At 27.7% G+C, this 25,979-nt stretch overlaps 2 protein-coding genes across 2 annotated transcripts in view; both read right to left on the bottom strand.

Moving 5' to 3' along the window:
* Window positions 1-2,017: 2,017 nt before the first annotated feature.
* The window catches only part of LOC107452745 (uncharacterized), a 57,744-nt gene continuing 33,782 nt past the window's right edge, over window positions 2,018-25,979 (bottom strand). The window contains exons 2-5 of the mRNA XM_071177863.1: window positions 5,439-5,502; window positions 4,338-4,508; window positions 3,224-3,325; window positions 2,018-2,381 (exon numbers count right to left, since the gene is read on the bottom strand). Of these exons, the coding sequence (XP_071033964.1) occupies window positions 2,225-2,381; window positions 3,224-3,325; window positions 4,338-4,495 (417 nt within the window). The 5' untranslated portion in view covers window positions 4,496-4,508; window positions 5,439-5,502 and the 3' untranslated portion in view covers window positions 2,018-2,224. The remainder of the gene's footprint in view (window positions 2,382-3,223; window positions 3,326-4,337; window positions 4,509-5,438; window positions 5,503-25,979) is intronic.
* Window positions 11,776-20,058, bottom strand: LOC122271877 (zinc finger protein 271-like). The gene has a single exon (XM_071177862.1). The coding sequence runs from the start codon at window positions 17,467-17,469 to the stop codon at window positions 16,282-16,284; it is 1,188 nt and encodes a 395-aa protein (XP_071033963.1). The 5' UTR covers window positions 17,470-20,058; the 3' UTR covers window positions 11,776-16,281.

Below are 25,979 nucleotides of genomic sequence, written 5' to 3'. Positions count from 1 at the left end.
TCTAATATTAGTATGTTAGTATAATTCGACATATTTCCGGGAGTGATAGTACGAAAAATGGCATATTCTGCAATGGAACATTCCGTCTAAATACTCTAAATGGACAAAAACCTTCCAAGCTTTCAACCTTAGCTAAAAAACAAAAATTGCTTCAGTTTTGATCGTTATTCTTAAATTGACAATTTTTAAGGATATTGAATTTCATGTTGAAAAAAAATTAGACTAAAAATGATAGGCCATAATGCCTTCAATAATAATAATTAATCTTTAACACTTACTAAAATTGAAAAATGCGATTATTTTTATCCCGATTACAAGCAACTGATGATTAGTAATCATTATTTGCCCTAAATAATTTCTAACTCTGATACCTATGATAAGTAAATTCAAATTCTGCTGTTCTCAACTCAATGTTCCACTTATACATTCATAACCATCTTATCCATTATGATAAAAGAAAATGCCATTTATGTATTCTCTGCTTACAATCATAATGTTGCCCAGGGAACGCCATTCGAGGAGGAGAGGTTATTTAATTTTGACTGCTTAAACACTAAGCGCAATTCATAATAACAAAAACAATATATACCACGCCTACGGAGTAATGTGAATATTTAAAAACTGTGTTTTTTAAATTACAGAAGCTGAAAAAAAATTTAATTAATCGAATATGGTTTAGAAACTTATTTACGAATATAATTATTATACATATTTTTTTTATAAAAGCGAATAATAGCTTAAAAATGGAGAAATAGTTGCTTATATAGTGAGCTTATAAAAGACCCCATATCTCCCCTTAATATAGTGCGAAAGCTATTTATAAGTCGCATAGCCAGATTTAGTGTGACCGTTAGTGTTAAGTGATAGGTAGGAAACAAGTGCTGGATCTGAGGATCTAGGGGTCAAATCTCGGTAGGTCAATATTTTAAAATTATACTTCAAAATTTAATGTTTCTTTAATTATTATTATTGCTATTTCCTTTAGTATGGTAGTATTGTGTGGTATAATATAATACCAGATCGAGTTCGAAAATAATAGGTTAATATTAAAGAATGATATTGAGCCATAAATATATACAATATATGAGTAATATTGCTATTTTTTAACGCTATTATACGTACTTAGAAAATGAAAAAAAAGGAAAAGTTTGAGTAAAGGAATATTTTTATTTCGCTACAATATTGTAAACCAATTAAAAAAATTATTTTTTTCTAAATTTAACTCTTAAATGCTGAACGTGTCCGAGGTTTGAACCCTGGACTCTCGGAAATGTTAAGTATATTGAAATAATAATAGGGCAAATTTTAAAAATTATAGTTTTATATAAATGCGAATTACAGGCCGTTATAATATAAATAGAGCAAACAAGAAATCTTTAGAAATTTTTCATAAGTGTCTTGGAGTTATTTTTATGAAGTGGAATATTTAAAACGATAATTTAAAATATTTTAATAAAATTATCAATCTCTAAAATTGGTTTTAATTCTTTAGTAAAAAGAAAAAATAATTCGCGACTAATTAACCCTTTTATTCATTCGCTTTTGTAGTCCGCCATTGTTTTCGAACTCACAGTTGTGGATTTAGCAGTTTGGTCATCTGACTGTTAAAGGGATTTGCATCTGGAGTGGGTTTACATTGGATGCACCCTATTAATTTCCATTTTGTAGCCTTTAGTTTGTCTGTATCTGTGCGGCTTGATGTAGTAGTTTAGTATGTTATTGCATCGATATATGACCAAGTTTCGAAATAATAGGTTTAAAAGACAGTTTTTCTTCCCAAAATTGATTTAAAAGTTGTAGTACAAGATATTTCCTGCTATTCCTTATTAATATCATAATTATTTTTGTTTGGATCCAAATTTAGGTCCATTGTCTTTTTAAAATTAAATTGGTTATGGGTCGAAAGAACTAACGTCATGATATGAGAAGAAATATGTACTATCACTTTTTACTGGTAAGGGATTGTAAATTAGATGTATGTCTTACTCTATTTGAAAATAAAATACACTTTGAAATTGCAAATATTGTAATTTATTTGATAATCAATCTACCGATGTTAAAGAATTACAGCAGTTTAAATATTTGCATATTAAATTTTCTTGATTAACAATTTTTAGACTTTGGAAAGGTGTTTTTAGGTGTTACATCAAAGTCTTCATTTACTTTCAGCCAAGACGTGTTTTCTTTAAGACACGTCTGGGTATACTTTCAGGCCAGTCGTGATTTACTTTCGTTTGAACAATCTCCTGAAGATTCGAGCGAAGAAATGAAAGCATCCTCTCTCTTTTTCTTCAGATTGTTCATTGATGGTAAGCTCGATATCACTTCTTTGCCAAAAGTCTACTTCATCTCTTAGGAAGGGACCATCACGACATTTTAATCTAAAATATAAAAGTGGCACTCTCATTGTTAGAAAGTTTAATACAGTTTTTTGCTTCGTTACAATTGCTTCATTTTGAATTATAAGCTTTTTGTATGGAGTAAAAGGTATTTAAGCTCAGATAAATTTTCTAAAGCATAAATTTCAAAAAACTCGATTTTTACTCTACAATGATCAAAATCGTTATATGATTTACGACAACGAGAAACAATTTCGTGATGGATTTATTAGGGAGATTTTATTTTTCAGATTAATTGACAATATGTTTTGTGCAAATTATTCTTGATTTAAAACTTTTACTTCAATCAATTTATCCGAATTGCTTAAAAGTAGTTAAAAATATTTAAAATGATTTTTCGGCCAATTTTATAATCAATTGAGCCGAAGTAAAATACATCAATACAATAATGTGAGAAGCACCAAAAAAAGAGAAAAAACCTTTTTTAAGATAATGCGTCATCAAGGAAAAATTCCCCTCAAAATTAAGAAAAACGCAAAATGAAGCAGAAATAGGAACATAAAGCTGTAAATGAGAACAGTCGACGGTCATCTCCTTATGAACATCTTTCAAAAATGATTTAAACACATTTTCCTAACAAACTTGCCAGATTACAAAATATGAAATTAAAGCGTAAATAGATGGAAATCGAATATATTTTAAAATCGCTTTCTTTCTGAAGTATGAAACCACATTTAATTTCTCTCTTTTATATATATATATATATANATATATATATATATATATATATATATATATATTAAAGAACATAAATGAAAATCATTACTTAAAATATGTTCTAAGACAATGTCGATATTTAAAATGTTTCGAAAAAGTTAAAATACCTATCGTCCTCAATGCCGTACTCTATCGAGTCCTTGTCGTGCACCAAATCCATCTTATAGAGTTTCGCAATCTTTACATCGCTGAATAGGAACAATTCCTCACTAAAAGTGAAAAAAAGAAAAGAGAAAAAATGTATAACTTAAAATCCAATAAAGTTATTTTGCTCAATAAATTTTTCGTTAAAGATGAGATATATTTTTAAAGAGAGAGAATTTATTAACTTATAAACGATCACAGATGTTTTAAAAATGCTACGATGTGTAATTATTTATTTTATATTTTGTGTTAATTATTTATTAAATAAGAAAATGCCCATTATAGATTTTTGTAGGAGTGATAATTACAGTGGTATTTACAAGTAAATTCCAAAAACGTGACTTAGCATTTAAAAAGATTTTTAAGTTAAAAAAATTATGTTTACTATTCATTTATTTACCTCATTCGTCTTTTATTTAAACTTATGAACAGATATTTCTCTTTTTATTAAATTTATATAGTTTTTTTTTGTGTGTATCCGTTAATAGACTTCAGAAAAACAACTCATGGTTATAAAGAAAATACCTTAAGAAGTATAAAATAATGAAATAGTATCTACAAGAAATAAGTTCAGTTGTAATTTATTTTAATATTTTATTTTTTCAAAATAAATGTTTTCTCTTGCATGAAATTGTTTAGATCGCTTATACTTTATACAACTGAATAAAAATTTACGAATTATTTAATCCTTTTCAGAAAATTGGTTTATACGAGTAACATTGTCATTATTTTAGCATTTGTGTTTATAATTATTCTATTTTATTAAGCTCTTGTTAAGGTAATGGCCCTTGAAAAAAAGGTTTTTTTTTGTTAATGCAAAGATTTTAATCTTTTAAATAACTGCACGTATTAATTTTGTTCACGCTTAATAAATTCATTTTAAATCATCTGTTCCCTTGATTCATAGGGATTAATAAAACTTAAAGGCTGATGTGTAGTCACTTACAATTTTAAGGTAACATTTTATAAATAGTTACGAAAGTGTCACCTGAGAAAGGATGGAAAATAACTCAAACATTGATGATCACTTTAACTAAAATATTAAACTGCCATTAAGAAACATTCTAATTAACATACCTAATCAGCTGCTCAACTCCATCACCCTCATCATCATCATTAAGCTCATCATTAACCTCATAACCAACATCATCACCCTCATCCTCATCATCCCCAACATCATCATCATCAACTTCATCATCATCAGATGATGGCACTTCAGCTCTTAATTCCACCATATACTCTTCATCACTGAAATTATAAAAGGAATATATTTTTTTAAATCTGTCTGAAGGTAATAGATTTCTATTTAAAAAAATGCGTGATTTCTAATGATTTTTTTGTTCTATGAAGGAGACTTCCAGAGTTTCTTCAGGCTTAGAGTGTGAAAAATAAAACGGTGTATCTTAAGAAATTTTGATTGAAATATGTTTTCGATTGTTATTTTATTATTGGGTGAGCATAATTGAAATTAACTGTTCATTATTTTTATGTTTATATCATATCTTAGTCGATTTTTACCAGTAGTAGGGTTTTGTGACCAAAATAAGTAAACAGTAAGACCGCTGTTTTAACCCTTTGCGGTCGTATGTCTACTCTCAGTCACCAACTTTTTTTTAACAGTTCCAATTGTGTGTCTGCTCTCAGCCAACACAGCAAAGATGTTAGCCACAGCGCAATGGCAAACTATATATATTGCGGCACTGTAAAGATGTAAAGAATGAAGATTGTTCTGTATGTTCAAACAGAAAAATTAAAGGCGGAAGACGCCAAACTAATTATTTTTGAGACACATGTTCTCCAAAACCTGGGCTTCATATTGGAGGTTGCTTTGAAAGATACCACACGAGAACTATAAAATATAATTTTTACATGAAATTAAATCATATTATAGTGTTATACATATCTAAAGTTTAAAAAACAATTAATAAATTTCATTTTTCCTTCATAAGTTTGCATATTATGTATTACTGTTAGTTCAGCGAAAATTAATTCTGACCAGCATGTCACCCATGTATAAACTTAATACGACCGCAAAGGGTTAAATGTTTTGTTGTTTTTAATTATATTCTTGCTTTCTGTGTATATTTTTTCAAATCCTCAAAAGGGAACCTTTTTATTGAAAAAAAAGAAAGAAAATTATGATAAAAGGCATAAGACTTTAGGAATATAACTACTTACAAATCATTCTCATCCACATCAATATCATCGAATTCATCTTCGAATTCGCTACCATCCTCATATGCTGAAATATTAATTAAAATTAGATTTGAAAATTTGAATAAAAACTAGTTTTAAAATAATCTCTAAAAAGTTTATTCTGTTCAATAATAAAAGAAAGTTTTGCAAACTACCACACTTAGTCTTTTGCAATTTATAATAAAATTCATAAAAAAGGTGGAAGAAAATCTTCTTTAAAAGAAATATGTATTTTTGGAAACCGCTATTTAATAAAAAATAAAAATAAATAGCGGTATGGTTGTTCTTCGTATGCTGTAAAAATGTAAATAATAAATAAGCGGTATAAATCAACACTGCTTAAGCATGGGCAGAACTGAAGACCATATACCGACACATTTGTTAAAGGTTAAATAATTTCTTTTCTTCCTTAATTTTTATTTTATTAATTTTAACATATATTTACTCTTAGAGCTTCCCGTTGACTTAGCTTTATTATATTAAGCAAAACCCGCTTTTTAAAATTCAATATAAATATTAACTATATTCAGTGTCATTTGACATAGTGTAATTGCCAAAAGACTCACTCATCATTGTCAAAATTTACCACATTAAAACATTTTTATCCATTTAAGAGAGTTTCAAGAAGCTGATTATACTAAAAACCAGTATTAGTAGATTTAGATCCCTTTACCACAATGTAAGTAACTTATATTACCAAAATTATTGAAACAGCATTGGCATGAGTATTGGCGATTTTTGGGAATCCAAGAATAAGATCGTTTTCTCTATACTCGGGTTACTAAGCTGCGTACTGATGGTTAGTACGAAAGACGTCATTACCTTTGGACTAGTAAAGAATCAAATTTCCTATTTATGGTAACCCTTGCAGATCTTCTAGGAGGTATTGGAAGAACATAACAAACTCTCACCGACACTTACTGGCGATATCAAATTGCGAATATATCAGTATTTTTGAATGCAAAAATAATTTAATGCATCTGGTAATAATTTGATGCATTTCATTCAGCTTTACAATATCGAAATCAAACTTTTACCTTTTCTTTTCGATTGTTTACATACATATATCTATAGTTGGGGATTTCCAAATTTATGCCAAGTTTGGCGAAAATGTCTTACAAATGGATTAAAAGCATCTCAGCTAGGCGTAAGCTTAATTATTTATTGTAGTTTACATTTAACTACTTGTATTAAGGTGTGTGCAAATGCACCATTCGGCATTAACTTGAAACATTAGACAATATTTCATAGATTTGTTTTAACACATTGGGATAGGTATTTACACCAGTTTAACTTAATAACACTCAAATGGGTAAATAACATTCTAGCGTAATATTTTGACTTTTTTAAATGTTTGAATCAGATATAGAAAAACATAATATCTATATCATATTTATATTTCTCAGTAAAAATGTACAATTGGTTGCCCATTTTCAGGTCTTTATCTGGAAATTTTTTAATGTTTTTTAATGTTTTTATACAGAAAACAAGGAAAACTGTTTCAAATTGATATTTTTTTGTTTTCGAGAAATTGAGCAAAATAGAAGATAAGAAATCTGGATAGAAATAACTGGAAAATGACAAATTTAACATTTAGGATAAGCTTCAGATTGGAGTTCAAAATCCAAGCGGTACCCAATTCTATACTCTAACCTGTTTTCCTTCCAAATTTCTATTTTAACATTTCTTTATTTGTTATTTAATACTGTAGTGTAATAAAAGTTAAAATGGATCACCCATTTTAAAAAGAGAAGTTTTATTTAATTATCCATAAAGTTGTTTTTTCAATTTAGGACAAAAATATCATTTACAAAATATGCTCAGACGTTTTTTGTCAATTTTTTTTAATGCTTACGAAATTTTCTCAATCTTCATTAAATTTAGGTTTCTGGGAAAATTTTTTATCTCTGTAAGGAAGTTTCATATCGTTTTAACAATATTCTAGGTCCAAATCAATAAATAATAAAACGTTTAAAAAAAGATTGAAATGTATGTTTTTATACACTTACGATTAGGTCGGGGATACTTTTCCCTTTCCTTTCTCCAATGATTCAAAAGAGCAAAACGATATAAATCGCTTTTATCCATAATTCTCACTTTTTAATTTCACAAAAAGACAACCAGCATTTGAGAAATCTCAAACAAGAATGAGTGAAAAAACACTTTTTTAACAGATGCATCTTTTGCAACAATATGAACCATTGTTTAAATAATATCTTTCATAAAATTTTTATATAACTCTCATTGTTGTCAACGTTTCTATGCTAAGTATTGTTGCTAAGTATTTTTAAAAGTTGGTTACTGTAAATTAAATGCAAGAAAAAGTAATATTAATGATCAATTTCAGAAATAAGTTTAAAAAAACTGATTTCTTTCATACACTTTTATTTATTCAAAGGACGCAATTGACATAGAAGAAATTATTTTAACTTTGCTTTAAATAAAACGTATAAAAACAGGGAAGATATTATTATTTTCTTTATAAAAAATACCTTTTTTAGGAAATTGACTCTTTAAAGTTAAGTCATCTCAAGGAGTTTATCTACACTTAGGGCAAATATGGGTTCCACCTCCCCATTACACTATACAGATCTTACATAATTTTATATATTAATTTATTTCATTTATTAATTTATTTTATATATTAATTTTATTTAGTGTTTCGAAACGAACTGACTTACTTATTCATGTACTTATTTTGCTGTTTTGAGAAAAAATTTAGATATTAACTTAAGTAAAAATTTTGAAAATCGAAGGTAGGGTGGTTAAAGCACTAAGCTATCACGATGAAAGCCTGGGTTCGATTTCCGGCATCGTTTTGAAGTCCACCCAGCTTCAAAACGATGGGTACATGTTTGGGAGACAAGAAAAGGCTGTCGATGAGCACTTTATAACCCACAACGGGATGTTGCTGGAATGTTTAATGTTTTTGGTAAAAATTTAAGATCAATTATCTCTAGAGCAACGAAAAACATTTAATGAAAATTAGTTAAAGTAGTACACCAAATATTTTTCAAATTACATAAACTTCAATTATATCTTTTATTTTACACTTAATTAAGATAAAAGCTAAATAATACATATATTCTCTCATTGCGTGTGTTGAATGTTTTTACTTTATGCAAATCAAACGGCCTTCACAATTTTAGATATCAAACATCTGTAACAATATAGCTGAATTTGAGCATAGAGAAGGAAGAAACCACTTGAAAAAATATTAATTGAATTTAACATTAGTTATTAATTTATTATAGCATTTAAAAATGCATTACTTTGTATACTGTGTTTTTAGTACAAAAAGAAATGAAAAGATTTTTATGCCATAAACTGTTCCTTAATGAGCTGAAATTTAAATTTAGTTTTATATTTAAAGCAAATTTTTAAAAAATCTTGAAGAACAAGACAAAATCCACCGGTTGGGAAATGATAGAGTCATGACAGATTTAACCCAAGACAACTAAACATTCGTCTAACAGAATACAGACCGAGACGGGTTCATTCTAGTTTACTGAAGAGATTTTGGGCTAGGGTTGGCTCTGACTCCAGATAAAATGTTAATCAATTTTTTTTTACTACTTTTAAGCAAACGTTGTGTTGAGTTATTAAGTGTAAAAATTTAATTACGATAAAAGGTTTTAAATGAATAATTTCCCTGTTTAGACAAAAGCCTTTATCCGATGTATATCTCAGGCTCTGATGGACTCTGGTTCTATCCCAGGGGTTTCCAACTTACACGTGGCCGGGGGCCGCAATTAAAAACACCAGTCAATTGGCGGGCTATAACTTTATCCAAATTTTATATGGGACTCTTTTATGTTTCAAGGAACATTAAATATTGCTATGCATTAACAATTAAAAAAAAAATTTTCTTGACTTATTAGGAATTATAGTAAAAAAAAAAAAAAAAATTCTCGATCATCAGAAATTTTTTTCTCCGCTCACGTGATATTCAATTTAAGGAATTTAAATAAAACATGATATTTATTCCCTCTTTTATGCTTTTGAAAATTTACAAATGTAAATAATTTCGTCAAAAATGAGTGGTTTCAAAAAGTTAAACGGTTGAATTTCTTCGAGAAAATTTCTGAAACGCGCATACTAAATTATATTCACAAAATACAGAAAAAACGAAATAAAAAAGTGCAACATACACGATTATTTTTGTGTTTGAATAAATATTTTCTTGGATGCAAAACCTGAGAAATAAATTTTTTGCACCGTTGGCACCCCTTCCTTTCACAGAAACGAAGAAATTATGTTTTTTAAACGAAAGTAAAGTATTTTAAACCCATATAGATTTTTTACGAAAATTGTCTGCAAAAATAACGAAAACTAATATATTTTGGTTCGCGGTTCACAAAAAAAGCCTTCGAGGATCGGATGCAGCCAGTTGGTAATCACTGTTCTATCCTGTGTATCTCGAGCTTGGGTAAGAATTTTTCGGGCTCCGACCTACAAAAACGAACCCTTATTCACGTTACAGAATACAGCCAGTTTTGTGAATTCTTTTTTTTTTTTAGAGATATGTTTTAATTTAATCGTCGTCGAATACGCAGTTTAAACAAGAAATTTTATTTTATGACAGCCGACACAATTTATGGGTTTACGATTACTAATGTTCAACTCTGTAGCCTTGTAATTTTGAACCCAATCCGGAAAACAAGGGAACTCCTGGATTAAGTATTGGGAGAAACTTGCCTTCGCGGAGGACTTTTTGATGGAACTAACCTGCTTTTGCGTTGTACGGAGAGAAAGACCACAAGAACCTCCCACTGAAAGTCTGAAGGCAAGGGGACTAACCTATGATCCGTCTGGTGACTGTGGTCAGAGTGAGCCGGATGCGGAATTCGTATCGACAAGTCATCGATGAGATTCTAACCAGAGTTACCTCATTAGAAGGCGAACGCTCTACCTCCTGAGCCTACACGGCTCACTTGTAGAAATTCAGGTCAATGCGCCATAATTTTGCTTTCTAAGTTTTTTCTGCATTCTATTATACTCTATATTTTTTATTCTGTTCATGACAGAAACGGAGAGTGTCAACACATGTCTGCAACAAGATTGTATGTGGAGAGCACAAACTATATTTTCTATCATATATTTTAATTTTTTTTTATTAAAATATTTAACTTCTTTAAGTTTTGATAATTTCTTTAAAATAAAAGGAAAAATATATTTTTTTTAAAAATTCTTACTAATTGAATGATAGACTAACACTGGTTTAAGTACAATTATCTAGGTTTACGATCCCTGCAATTGCTCATTTCTAAGACTTTTACAGATATTTGATACGCAAGAACTTGCTATTGACTCCGCTATGCTGTTGACATTACTAACTTCAGTAATGAGGATGAGAAATAAATAAATCTGAGTTCAGTTTAAAAAATTGTTAAAAATTCAGGATTAAGAAGACGTAATGATAACGTATTAAGAACAGATAATTTTGAGAATTTTCAGACATTTTAACCAAATCCAATCCCAAATTATAAGTTTCCTGTATCGTGGCTTTGAAACTAAACCGTAGTAACTAAAAAAAAAGGTTGAAAAAATGAGATATTTGGGTCGATTTTTGTAAAAAAAATCCCCCTTTTTAGAGAAACAACGTGTTATTTTCATAGGTTCCATAAAATTAATTTAGAGAGCATATGAATCGTTATCGCATTGGTGCGATTCGCTTTTTTGAAAAGTTAGAAATCGTACTCCTGAAAAACTTGCTTTTTTGAGCTACCACGGTTTAGTTTCAAAGCGACGATATGTCCTCTACTTTAACTATTTCATTAATATGGAGTGGATGTATAGTCAGTCTACAAAGCAAAGACATGGTCTTTGCTGCGCTATATTAAAATTTCACTCAAGGTAAAACCGAAAGAGTTTAGAAATCTAAAATTTAAATTAAAGGAGGTCAGAAAGTCCTCTCGAGTTCTGGAACCTCCGTTTATCTAAAAGTCTCTTTACAAAAGAATAATATATTCAGAAACTAACACAGCACATTTAAAGTTTGTATTGTTAAAATACTCAAAATTATTCTACAAAAGCTAACGTAGATTTAGTAAATTCGGAGGAATTATTGAAACTGCCGTTTAAACTAAATTTATATCAGTTAAAGTTAATTTTGAAATGAATTTAAAATTTTCCCCCCCCCCCCCCACTCAAGAGGTCTATACATTTATATGGGATGCTTTAAACCATCATACAAGATTTTCATATCGAACCCATTTGTAAGTGCTTACAATAAAATCATTTTCTTAAGAGTAAAGTGTGCCTCATGTTTAAAACTTTTTTTCAAGTGATAGGAATTATATCAATGAATACAAACACATTTAAAAACATTCTCTTTTATTAGTATCTATAACAATTACATTGTTTCAGATTAAAACAATATTTTACAAAGTCTACATTTCAGCGAAACAGATTATTTACATTTAAAGAGAAATACAAGATACAATACAACTATAGAGATAACAAAAAATGCAAGAACAGTCTCAAAACTAAACATTGCCGATACATGTATTTAATTTCATTACAAGAAATGAAAAGTGTTTAATATTCCAGTTAAAGTTTTAAAAACTTTAAAATAGTTAAAGCACTAAGATTGTGATTTAGAAAACAGCCAAAATTATGGAGTCTTAATGCTTCGAATTCAATTCAAGTTCAAATTTACTCATAGACAAATTTAGATATTCGAATTAGGTCAAATTTACGCATAAGCAAATTAGAAATCTGCAGGGGCAAAATTAAAAACAATGAAGATTAATTTATTTGAAAAAGAAAACAAATTAGTACCTCACTGCAATAATAGCTTAAGTATCTGCATCAATGTTAAAATTATTAATATACTTCAGTTTTGAACTTATTGTTGTCATAGAGTGTATAGAAAACCTCTACAGCAGTTTGAAGGAGTGGTTCGAAAAGTTCCGAAACGACTGAACGAGTGTGAAATACGACGAGAGAACAGAAAGGCCGTCCACCGCTACCAGCTCGTGCTCCACATTCGCCCAGCTGTTTTTGTCCAAAAAAACCACAAAATTACAATTTTATCCAAAACGTTAGTAAAAAATTTTGAGTATTCATAATTAATAGCATATGATAGGAAAATTAGTATGCTATTTGCAATGGTGAATACAATATGGGATTCATAATTAATATACTATATTATTTTATTATAATATTTAAAAAGTTCATTAGAATTTTAAAATGAAGCGTACTAATTTTTTTGTGAAAAATTTCATAACATATTCATTGCATTAATTTTTATTCCCATTTTTTACTTTCATTACTATCATTTAATCAAAAATTATTTATGCTTTATAAATAATATTATGATTTTAACTAAGGTAGGTAACACAAAGATGAGCAGTAAGGTAGACCACCTCCCAATAAAAGAATCAATATTATTTTTAATCGCTATAAAGCGCTACTGCAATATAAATAATCCATAAGCAGAGCAAGTCGCTGAATTTGAATAGTTAATATGCCAACACTGTACTTTTTAAAAGAAGCTGTTCTAATTTTCAGGTAAAGAGATATTCAGATTACACGTGTTTAATTTCACAGAACATTGAATTATGAAATATTTTTGAATATATTTTAGTTTATTTCTTACTTATTAACCATTATGTTATTAATACAAAGTCTAATATTAAATAAAGTGCATTTTATTTTAACCATGAACAGAATAAAACAATATACAGTATAACATATACCATACACAGAATAATAAAAAACAATAATTTGAGCAAGACATTTGAATTTCACTGAGTCATTACAAGAAAAGGACTATAGTAAATAAATATCTCAACCGCACACTTACGCATATATAAACATATCATAATGAGGAAATTTTGTCACGAATAACTGTGAACTGAAAAGTTATTACAAATGACAAATTATTTGAATATTTCATTTCCATAATAAATTAGCAAAATAATAGTTTTGAGAACTAAAAAAAGTTATTACAAATTATTTGAATATTTCATTATTTAACATAATAAATTAGCAAAATATAGTTTTTAGAACTAAAAAAAAAAAGCAACTTCAATAATAGTTTATTAATTTCGATTTTTCAATAGTCTGAGTGATCTTTTGTGTACTTTTTCAAAAGTTTGATAAATTATACAATCTAAGACATTCAGATGTGATTACCAAAATTTATATCAAGTAACCATTTAAAAAAACTGTCATAATATTCATTACAGTAAAGTAATATTTTGGTAACATAAATGTAAGATTTATAAAATGATGAAAGCTTAGAAAAAGTACAAGAAATTGATATTTTGAATCAATTTACATTACTTTATCTATATGTTTCATACTTGCAGTTAAACTGAATTTACTTAAAACATTCATTAAATAAATAAAAGTTACATGTAATTTTTTATTAAAAGCTGCTATTGAAGTTATTTTATTATTATTATCATTAAAAAATAATACATACAACTCAGGATTCTAATGCTGAGAGAATAAAAAAAACAAAAATTGTAACCAGTAATCAAGGTTACAACTTTGACTAAGAGGTGTTTACAAGAATGTATTTCAATTTTAATCCAAAACTTTTCAATACTGGAGCTTATTTTAGATATGCATAAAAACAGACAAATACAATGAAATCTGCATTATAAAATATTTTGAAAAGAAAAAACCTCATCAGCTTCATTAAATTGTGTTAAATCTAATGACACTTCTGTGAATTTTTTTACTTAAAATGGAAGAAAGTTTTTCCCCAGTGAGAAATGATCTATGCTCAGTCAGTCACTTTTTACCTATGAAGGGTATCTGCTACATTTTAAATTTTCAAATTCATGACTAATTCCAAGAACTTTTCACGATTTAACGACTACAATTTACTCATGATTTACTATTTTCTATGACAAAAACACAAGAATAAATTTAAAAAAGCATTATAATAACATTAATTGAAATGATAGGTATAACCATAACTGCTATACTCTGCATCTTCTATAGACTTTAAAAACAGAGTAAAGAAAGAGTTAAAGCAATAAAATAACTATAAAAAAAAAAATACAAATAACTTTCTTTTTTTTTTCTTCTGCAGAATTATATTCTAAAGATACTTGTCTTGTTCATTGGAAAGGAAATACTCCTGATTTTCCTGTTCGAATAATGAAATATGACTATGATAAAAAAAGATTTATAAATATTTAATCAAAATTAAATTAATATTAAAACTACATTATAACAATATTTTAGAACCTCTAACTTACTAAAATAATTTTTCATTATAATACATGGCTTTGAATGCATAGCAACCATTTTGAAGCAAATGCATGATTGAAATTTAAAGACTAGATAAAATAGAGAATTTAAAGAATACTTTAGGAGTCTGTCTAAGTTTTTCTGAGAGGTACTTATTTTGTGAAAATTTAGACATAATTTGTGAAAATTAAAAATTATAATAACAAATCAACACAAAAATATGGATTCATCGTTTCTTACGAGACAAAAAAATAAAATTTTAAGAAAAAGTATTTTGTGAAGGTATATCTCTAAGAGGTAGTAAATTTGGCTTGGACACACCCCTGATTCTTTAACTATTAAAACAATGTTTCATATTTCAATTTAAAATTGTGATTTTTTTGTCTTGATTTTTCATAAGACAAAATAAATGTAACAGATTATTTAACCTATATATTTTTAAATTAAAATATTCATTTTTAATCCTATATCAAGATAGATAAGTTAAGCTTAAAATTTTTTTTACAAAATCCATGCACTCATTGAATTTTTTTTTTCACATAATTTCTTTATAGAAAATCTGATTATGTCAAAGATACTGTAAACATAGGAGAAAAAAAATACCAGTTAATAACTCTACTGCTTCAAATAAACTTTGAAAGGGAAGAATGACACTACTATATCAGGAAAAAAAAATATCTGAATTCATCAGCTTTTTTTTTTCTTTCTATTTTTGGCATATTAGGGTAATTTCTTTTTAATAAAACCTCAAGCTTTAGAAATAAACATTTTCCACCAATAAAATAAAATGTAGATTTTAATTCCATGCTTTTTCAATCAAAAGGTAAAATTTTAATTAACATTATTTGCATTTTCTTGAAAAAAATTCATGTTTATTAATTATTTTCTACAGCTATGCAAATCTATATTAAGACAGCATTAAATGTTTACTTTAATCTGTACTTTCAATCTCAAGAATCAAAAGATTTTTAAAAATGTAATTTCAAATGTGTTGGAATTTAGCACACACCAAGAAAGAAAGTAATTTTGTTAACTAAAATTAATTAATGCAGCAATTTATTTAAAATAAATTTTAAAACTAAGAAAAGAAAATAATATAAGTATCAATAATTTAAAACACTGTTTTTTAACTTTTAAAATCAATGCATATATAAAAAAAATCAGTTGATTTAAATCAAATGATTTGTAAAAAAAAAATTGTTTGATTTCAATCAACACAGTATTTAGTTCGATGACATTTCTGAGAAACACTCTTATTACATAACGTTATAACGAAAATTTTATCACCAGTGCAAACGCGAACATAAAAGTCAGTCTTTTGAAGAAAAAAAAACTCATACACATATATTATAAGAATGAGTTTTTTTTTAACCAGTATGAATAAAACAATGAAAAGTTGGAACGTCCCTAAATGAAAAAAAAACTTTTTTTTTTACATACACAAGACAATGATTACTAAACAGTGTGAACATGAATGTGATGAGTTAGATAATCTTTCCTTGAAAAAGCCTTATTACATGTAAAAGGTTTCTCTCCAGTGTGAAAACAAATGTGCTTATTTAGAAGAACTATTTGTGAAAAACTCTTATAACATATACTACCAGAATAAGGTTTATTCACCAGTATGAACACGACTATGTAGCGTCAAATAAGCTTTACTTGAAAATCTCTTATTACATTTACTACAAGAATAAGGTTTCTCACCAGTATGAACACGACTATGTTTAGTCAAATTACTTTTTAATGAAAATCTCTTATAACATATACTACAAGAATAAGGCTTCTCACCTGTATGAACTCGACTATGTAGCGTCAAATAAGCTTTACTTGAAAATCTCTTATTACATTTACTACAAGAATAAGGTTTCTCACCAGTATGAACACGACTATGTTGAGTCAAATTACCTTTTAATGAAAATCTCTTATAACATATACTACAAGAATAAGGCTTCTCACCTGTATGAACACGACTGTGTTCAGTCAATAGAAATCTTCCTATAAAACTCTTATTACATACACTACAAGAATGAGATTTCTTCTCACCAGTATGAACAAAAGAGTGTGAAAACAGTGAACTTTTATTTGAGAATTTCTTATTACATGTACTACAAGAATAAGGCTTCTCACCAGTATGAACACGATTGTGTTGAGTCAGTATATTTTTTTGTGAAAAACTCTCATTACATATACTACAAGAATAAGGTTTCTCACCAGTATGAACTCGAATGTGCTCAAATAGATTATGTTTGTGAGAAAAACTCCTATTACATATACTACAAGAATAAGGTTTCTCCTCACCATTATGAACAGAAAAGTGCGCAGTCAGTGAACTTTTTCGTGAGAATTTCTCATTACATGTACTACAAGAAAAAGGCTTCTCACCAGTATGAACACGATTGTGTTGAGTCAGCATACCTTTTTGTGAAAAACTCCTATTACATATACTACAAGAATAAGGTTTCTCACCAGTATGAACACGACTATGTTGAATCAAATTAGATCTAGTTGAAAAACTCTTATTACATGTACAACAAGAATAAGGTTTCTTCTCACCAGTATGAAGAAAAAAGTGTGCAGTCAGTGCACTTTTTTGTGAGAAACTCTTATTGCATATGCTACATGAATAAAACTTCTCCCCTGTATGAACAGGACTGTGTTCAGTTGGTAGACATCTTCGTGAAAAACTCTTAGTACATGAATAAGGTTTCTCACCAGTATGAGCACGACTGTGTCCAGTCAGTGCACTTTTACGTGAGAAAATCTTATTACATATACTACAAGAATAAGGCATCTTACCCATATGAACACGATTGTGTTTAGTCAGATCTCTTTGTGAAATATTCTTATTACATATACTACAACAATAGGATTTATCACTAATATGAATTCTGCAGTGTTTAGTATGGCTTCTTCTTTTTGAAAAAACCTAATTACATGTATTACAAGAATAAGGTTATCTTACAGGATGAAAAACACTATTACAGTATATGTTTACTTATTTGAGAAAAACTCATTTCACTTATTCATACATCTTTTACATGCACAAATAAGATTTCTCAACAGGGTGAAGACAAATGTTAAAAATTTGATGGAAAATTCTTCTTACATGAAATGCAAGAAATAAGGCTTCTTGGTAATATGAACCAGGGGTCACCTTTTTTTGCTCTAACAATTAAATTACTATACGACCGGAATACTATACAAAATATTGTTGTAAAACACTTTTGTATGTGTTACTAGAGCAAGAATCATAAGGGTAGATAAATTGTGGGTAGTCGAGTAAGACTTCTAGAAAAAAAATCATAAATATGCTGTAAGAAATGAAGATATAAATCTACTTTGCAATATTAAAATATAAATGCATAATTATAAGAAAAAATACAGATTTTCTGTTCAAAATCAAATTATTGCTTTTTCTAAATTTATTTGATACATATAGCTATATTTAGATAATAGAAAAATAATTAGCCGTTCATTAAAATGAAGGCAATAATTCAAAATAATTTTCACTACAAAAATAACTCATTTAATAGTACCTACATATTAAGAAAATAATCATGTTGTATCAAATTACTTACTTTGACTAAATGTTTTGACTAAGCAAAATAAAATACTGTAGAAATATGATCACTTTATAACAGGAATGTGATTTATTAATAGGCGCATCTGCGAAATGATTAATTTAAATTATATGGAGATGCAATTTTTTCCCCCACAAACTTTACTTTAATAATATTTCTATTTTAACATACCTATAAAGATACAAAACTAAATTAAATTATTTCACTTTATGTTCTTTTACACTAAAAACTGCAGGAACAGTGAACCTTTTTATGTAACAGATTCCTTTAGATTCAATACACTATGAATGAAGCCATTCTTAGATACACTGCAAAATTAATCTTATTTGTAATTAGAAAAACTTATTACAAAAATGAATAAAAAGTAATGCTATTTACTGTTATGAACATGAAATTATCAAATTAGATTTCATTTACAAATTATTTCACACACACATTGCAAAAATATGGTTCAATATATATTTAAAAAAGAAATTAAATTGCAAATTTTTGTATCAATATTTCATCACACATAATAAATGTATGCTCTTATAAATAAACATAAATATGAGAAGGTTGAAAAAATGTAATTTTATCTATAAATTTTAAATTGCCAAAATTGCATATAAAAAATATTTTGTCCGTGTTAACAAGAAAATCACAATCTCAACTACTTGCATATAAATATCAAATCACATGTGCTTTATGAATGTAAGAGACTGCTTAATAACCTGCAACTACAATCTTTTTAAAACTGTTTATTAATGCAACCCGTCGCACCGGACAGGGCCAGATGGAGGAAAATCTGTGAGTCAGCCTTGACCTGTGAAAGGCTGTTGCGCTTATGAAGAAGAATGCACCACATGGAAAAGTTTGTCTCATGTGTTTGTTAGATTAAACCACATTAATTAAATTCTTCATGATTAATTCATCCTTAAATAAATTATTCATATATTATGAGCACAAAACATTTAAATGAAATTACTTCTTATTTAGAGCAGTCATTAACTACACTTGGAAACTTTTAAGCAAAGTGCAAACATTAAATTTCTATCAAAATATTTTTCTCTTAGAACATCATTGCAAATATGTGTCACACTATTTACCGTTAGTGTCACAACAAAGAATGTTATCGCCAACACAGAAAGATATTGCCTTTAATAATAATATCTTCTCCAGCCAGGAAGCATTTAACACACACTGCATGAGTAGTTTATCAATTACATGAATCGAAAAGAAAACTCATTTTATCTTAATATTTATGCACGCACAGCAGGAATTTTCTTTCTATCAACACGAAGAAAATGTTATTTTATCATTCAATTGATTTTTGTTTTCAGTATAAAGAAGATAATATCATATGAATACGATCTGCATGAAAATCACCCTTTTAAAGCACTTTCTATAGATTTTCCATAACTATGAATGCAGTCCACTTTCATTAATCATTAATAAGGGTTTTGGATACACTGTCTTATAAATTTGAGAATAAGAGTTTTATTACATCTTCTAAATCCAAATAGCACATTAAGTGTAGTACAAAACAATGTCCTTAAAACTTTCTTTATACAAGAATCTTCTTCAGTTCAATAACACAAACAAGGGTCTAATAACACAAACACAAGAACCCACAAATGGAAGTGAAGGTCCTATTTTTCCGGTGGCAACGAAAAATAGATTACCTTTTCAATCATTGTGGCGACTTTTTCTATCTGTAAAATCGGCACATTGCAAGTTTACGTATGCAAATTTTACAGCATGAAATAGATATCTTATCTGTCGTGGAAAGGAAAAATTATTATTCTGTTAACATTTTAATAAGCATTTAGAGTTTTCATTATTCTTCTTTTGTAAGTTGTGTGCATATCCAGATCTCAAAAAAATATAGATATATTATGAAAAACAATTTGTATAAAATTAAATAAATAGTCTTAATATAAGACATTCAAATAATTTTAATAGTTGAAATATAATACGTTTTTTTTTTTTCAAAAGAAATTAAATTTAAAAAATTGAAAATCGCAAGTATAAGTTCAATAAATAATAAAATAGATGGCAGCACTAAATTGTTGACATTACTGAACTTCTCTATGATTGAAATGTTTTCTTTCAACCAAATTAACATATCACTAAACTGATTTGATGTCATCTATTGAATAAATATTCTATGAAATCTTTTAAATAGAATTCTTACCTTCATATTTACAGAAAAAAAATTGAAGATAAAACTGTGGAAAAACAGGGGTGATTTCCGTATCGCGATTTGTATTTGTGACAGAATAATCGCTAATAAAGTCTTGTCAACTTCCGGGCAGCGGTCCGCGAGAAACTGGAATAAAAAATAAAAAAACATTACAGAAAGGGACCAACTCGAAAGGTATAACTTGTCGCCACCCCACTGGCTAACATCTCTATGTTTTTTTTTGTTTTTTTTTTGTTTTTGTTTCTAATTGCAAATTTAAAATCTATTTGGCACCTTGGCGCGACAGATCACTATATGAAAATATCCCTGAAAAAACACGCTTACTATAATCAAAGGACTTCATAAATATAAAATAAAACTAAAAAAATTTAGCGCATCTTTAAATTTTAACAAACAGAATATTTCTTATGTAATAATTATTTTTATTTTTAAAAAAAATTACTCTCGGGAATTATTTTAACAGAAAAAAAAATAGTTGAAAAATTTATTTGTTTATTTATTATTTATTTATTTTTTAAATTTAAAATAATCTTAGTTCTGTTTCTTTCTTCTTATTTTTTTCTTTGTCTTTTTCTATTTTTAAAAAAAAAATTATTAGGTTATCAGCGTATTTTCTTGCTTTAGCAGCTGTAATTTGCAAAGATAATGATTGAAAATTACCTATTCCGTCGAAATTTTTTAATTTTAATTAATACAAATCAACATTATAAAAATACTATTTCTGTTTTTCATTTCTTTAATTAGATAAATTTAATTGCTTTGTGATATTCCAGATTTCAAATTTATTATGCTGAATGCGAATGTTATGCTTTTCCCAAGATAACAATGGAAGAATTGTTGTTAGTATTGTTAAGTTAACATAATAATGCTATTTATTTGATTAAATCCTCTATATCATCTGCCTTGTCATATCCACTAGCACCACCTATCATGCAACTTCATAGCCATCACTCATGTCTCCTCCAAATTCACCAACCATCATGCGTCTTTCATATCCATACCATAGCATCTCTTATCTATTTTATATGATTAATATTTACCATTGATAAGAAATGATAAAAATCAGATTTATGTGACATATATTTCCTTTAAAAACAGAATCTCTTTCAGATTATAACAGGAATTATTGCAAAGGGTTGATTTTATATCTTAAATAAAGATATTCTATGCTACTGGTTTATTACGATGAAAACGAATGTTTATGTTCTAAAAAATAAATGCTTTCACAATATTGTGCATGTTGCGGACATGACATTTACAAAGTTTGATTTCTTATAATTAAATAAAAAAATTTAGTTAGGTGACTGGTTTTCTGCATTATGAAATCAGGAGATATGACTTCTTTTAACCCAATGCATATTTAAATATAAAAATAATTTAAACGCCTTTAAAATAAAAATTTGAAGTGTTGCGGACATGACGCAAAAAATATGGTTTTTAGAAAATTTTTCTACTTTTACCAAAATCTCTTAATTTTATGAAATGAATTAAAGCTCCTTTTTAGGTAAGATTTCAGCGTATATTTTTATAACAGAAATCAAAAGACTTTTGAAAAAATAAAATTAATTTAATTGAAAATTATCAAATTAAATATAACGTGTATGTTGCGGACATGACAGAAAATTTCTCATTATAAATAATCTTCTTAGATGGTCGTATATCATTAGAATATTACAGATATCTTTTGTTAAATAATAAGTAAATTATGATTGTTTATTCGTTATTTTTAATATTTTAAATTTTTTAAAATTAGATCTTATTATAAAATTAATTATTGTAAATTAGATTTATTTTAGATTTCGGGTAAATGATGTTTTAAATATTGCAACACAATTTATTTATTATATTCCTTATCTTTAAAGCAAGTTCAGAATTGTATGAATAAAGCTGTGCAGAATGATCAGGTGAAGGATTGCGTGACAAAGGGCATAAGTATGGGCCAGTTATCATTATTTCAAATGGCGATTTTTCCAAATACTTAGACTTGTTTAGAGCTATGAACTTCAAATAGTGTTCAAGTGTCATATCTGTCTTGGTTGTTGAAATTATTTGGCCAGGCCACCAATAGTCATCAAACAATCCACTGACTAAAAATGTTGCTAATGTTGAAGTTTGTTGTTTTGAATCTACAGCATGTTTTGAAGGCAGTTTAGTGAATTATTCAGCTAGGTGCATGATTTGGGGACTAGAGATAGGAGAGTTCAATGAAGATTCAACTGAATTAAATGTTATAGGTGAGATGAAATGCAATAATCTTGTATTTGGGATAGATTTGCGGAGACTATAACTTTCATTCAACATCGTTGCATAATGCTGGACAGTGACTTTGCTTACAAACATTATTTTTATACTTCCTTCTGAAATTTTACAAGACACTTAAAAAAAAATTGCATCAACGACATTTTCTCTTCCTTGCAATACAGCTCTCTAAACTACGTTTTCCATGATGCCGCCTATGGCTCCTTTCGATGGCTCCTTTCCTGTGAGCTACTTCAAAGTCAGCATCAATGATGAATTCTTCGTTGTGAAAAACAAAATTTGCGAATATAAATCTATTTTTGATCCATCCTATTCCATTGACGGCTCCTTTCCTGTGAGCTGTTTCAAAGTCACCATCAATGATGAATTCTTCGTTGTGAAAAACTAAATTTGCGAATATAAATCTATTTTTGATCCATCCTATTCCATCGACGGCTCCTTTCCTGTGAGTTGTTTCAAAGTCTGCACCAATAATGAATTCTTCGTCGTGAAAAACTAAATTTGTGAATATAAATCTATTTTTGAATTGACTGGCAGCTCCACCAGACCTTTGCACGACCCAAATTGGTAACAATTTCTTTTTTAACAGTTAAAACCTTATTTATTCTAGTGCCATTGATAATATTTGACCTGTCTAAATTTTGCTCTGACATTTTTGCATCTAAGTATTTTTTTACTCTGCATTTTCGGCAGGATTGGTCTATGCAGTGGACTTGTTTTTCATCAAAATTTACAAATTGCAATTGTTTCAGAATTTTTTGAAAGATCAGGACAGAGGAGTTCCTGAAAGAATCATGGTTAATTTTCTGTAGTATATGCATGAACACACAAACTTCTTTGTCTTTCTTTCCAGATGAAAGAACGTATTTTGGACGAAGCTCATGAAATTTACTTTTCCCACTATCTAAATCAGAATTTTCTCAAAAAATAAGACATATGCTTCTCCAATGCTCATAACTAAATAACGCTTTTGATATCTTTCTCTTCTTTTAGGTATTTCTATATACATCACTTCCTTCTTTTTTGGGCACAAACGACGATCATCCCTAATGAAAAATAGTTTTACTTCTATTTCAGTTTTCTCTGCTAATTTATCATTCCTGGTTTTTCAACTACTAGTTCCAGAATCCGTTCTTCAAATTTGCACTTGTTGCCTTTTCTTTTTAATGGCATTTTTAATTATCTACTTCCTTTTTAATGGAGCCATTTTTGATATCACATCTGTTAAAACATTAGACTTCTTCTGAGGAGATTTGTGGCAAAGCATTATTAATTTTCTTCACCGCTTTTCCTCAAAGATTGTCTGCTGGTGTAGCTAGATATTTTCATGCTGTATTTTAATCTTTTGCTTTTTTCTTCTTACATCCCTTTGCGCTTCATTATTTTTTGTTCTTATGTGCTCCTTCTGTTCTTCAGTAAGATTATATTCATGTTCTTTTTTTTTTCTTTTCTTGCTTTCTTCTACTTTGATAGTTTCATATTTCACTGCTTCAGCTTTCAATTTTTGTCTTTTCAGTCGAGACATTTCTGTACTTGTTGATGGTATGAGGAATTTTTATAGTTTTACAAACTTAGTCTAGAATTCTATAATCTGTTTCAAGTTTTATTAACTTGAAGTAATTATATAATAATCAAACAAATCAACTAACAAAGATTAAATCTTTTCAAAACTCTAAATTAATTTTTAATTTAATAGAAAAACATCTGCAAATAAGCATGTCCATATCCTAAATAATTTAAAAAATGTTCTATTCTAAACAATGTTCTCCTCTAATTAATCTTCTATCAACTGTTTTGTTGCTATTATTCCTAACATAACTTAGACCAAATACACATGTTGCCATAAATGCAATTGTTGTTTAAATTCAAAATACACTTATATTTTTTTAATAAATGGAAGAATTTAAACATGTTTAAAATTAAGTAATTTGTCAATGTAATTAGTCATTACAAAAATAAATGACAATAGTGCGAATTTTATTAGTTTTATGGTTTGTGATACAAATTTATTGAGAGGAATTTTTTTTATCAAGCTCAAATGTTTATTAAAAGTTAGTGAAATTGTATTTTGCAACTTGTCGTGTCTGTGACTTTGCGGACATGACCAATTTAAAAATTCTTTAAAAATTATTAAATAAAAAAATAATAATTTTTCAAAAATCATAATAATACAACACTGCAAATAGTTAAACGAAATCTATTTTTTAAGAAAGTAAATCTTTTAAATGCATTGTTTTAATAAAATTTAAAAAAAAAATCATTAAAAAATAAACATGTTCTCTTATAAGCACCCCATATTTAAATACTAAAAGTAAAGATTTACGTTTTTTCAGTCATTAATTATGTAAATACAATATATCTCTTAAAATACCATGTTTAATTTAAATATTAAACGCTACAATAGCAAAAAAAATTTTTTTTTTTTTGTCATTTCGCCACTTTTAAACTCAATTTTTTACATTTTATGCAATTTAGAAAAAGTGCACCACTTTAAAAAAAATAAGAAAAAAACGAATTGAATATTCATAAAACACATTTAATGACCTTTAATTTAGAATGTAGTTTATCAAATGCTCCTTATCAAATAGCGACAAAGATGATTGAAAAAGGATATTTTTGGAAGGAAATTTTGCAAAATATTTTTTTATGGTAAGAAATTAAATTCTAACAAAGAAATAATTATTATAATATTATTTTTTGTCATTTAAAAAAAATCTTCCTCATTATGCTTCTTCAACTGAATACAGATGGTTTTATGATTAAAAGAAAAAAATAATATTACGTATTTATTATAGTATAAATGAAAGTTAAGCTTCGTCAAAATAAATGCTAAGATTAAGAAGATTGTCGTATCTTTACATGCGCCAAAAAAGTCGCGACAACCGGCAGAGGTAGCAAAATTTTCACAAGCATGTTCGAAAACCCTTTAGCACTTGGCGATGGGAGTTTAGTTGGCGTAAACAGGTATCAATACGGAAATATCCGCATGATATAATTATTGTGTTACGTATTTTAAAATATATATTTTTTTAAATCTTCTTTTAAATGCTGACATTAATGATCATTAACAGATAACTATTTTTATCTTAAAAATGCTATTTGCTATTTCAATTGAATATCAATGCCTCATAAAAAAATTTCCTAAATAGTGATATCTTTTTTTTTTCGATTGAAAAAAACTCTATCCTAGAAATAATAAAGAAATGACGCTGTTGTTTTAATGGTGGTTATTAAGGAACACCATGTATTTACATTAATAATAGAAAAAGATCAACTATCTTAAATAAA

Source organism: Parasteatoda tepidariorum, chromosome 2 (assembly GCF_043381705.1).
Source record: "Parasteatoda tepidariorum isolate YZ-2023 chromosome 2, CAS_Ptep_4.0, whole genome shotgun sequence".
NCBI lineage: Eukaryota > Metazoa > Arthropoda > Arachnida > Araneae > Theridiidae > Parasteatoda > Parasteatoda tepidariorum.
This window is presented reverse-complemented; position numbering and strand designations above follow the sequence as displayed.

Bases quoted from the DNA above. Each gene is read 5' to 3' on its own strand.
- LOC122271877 (XM_071177862.1), bottom strand. From the start codon at position 17,469: ATGGGTAAGATGCCTTATTCTTGTAGTATATGTAATAAGATTTTCTCA.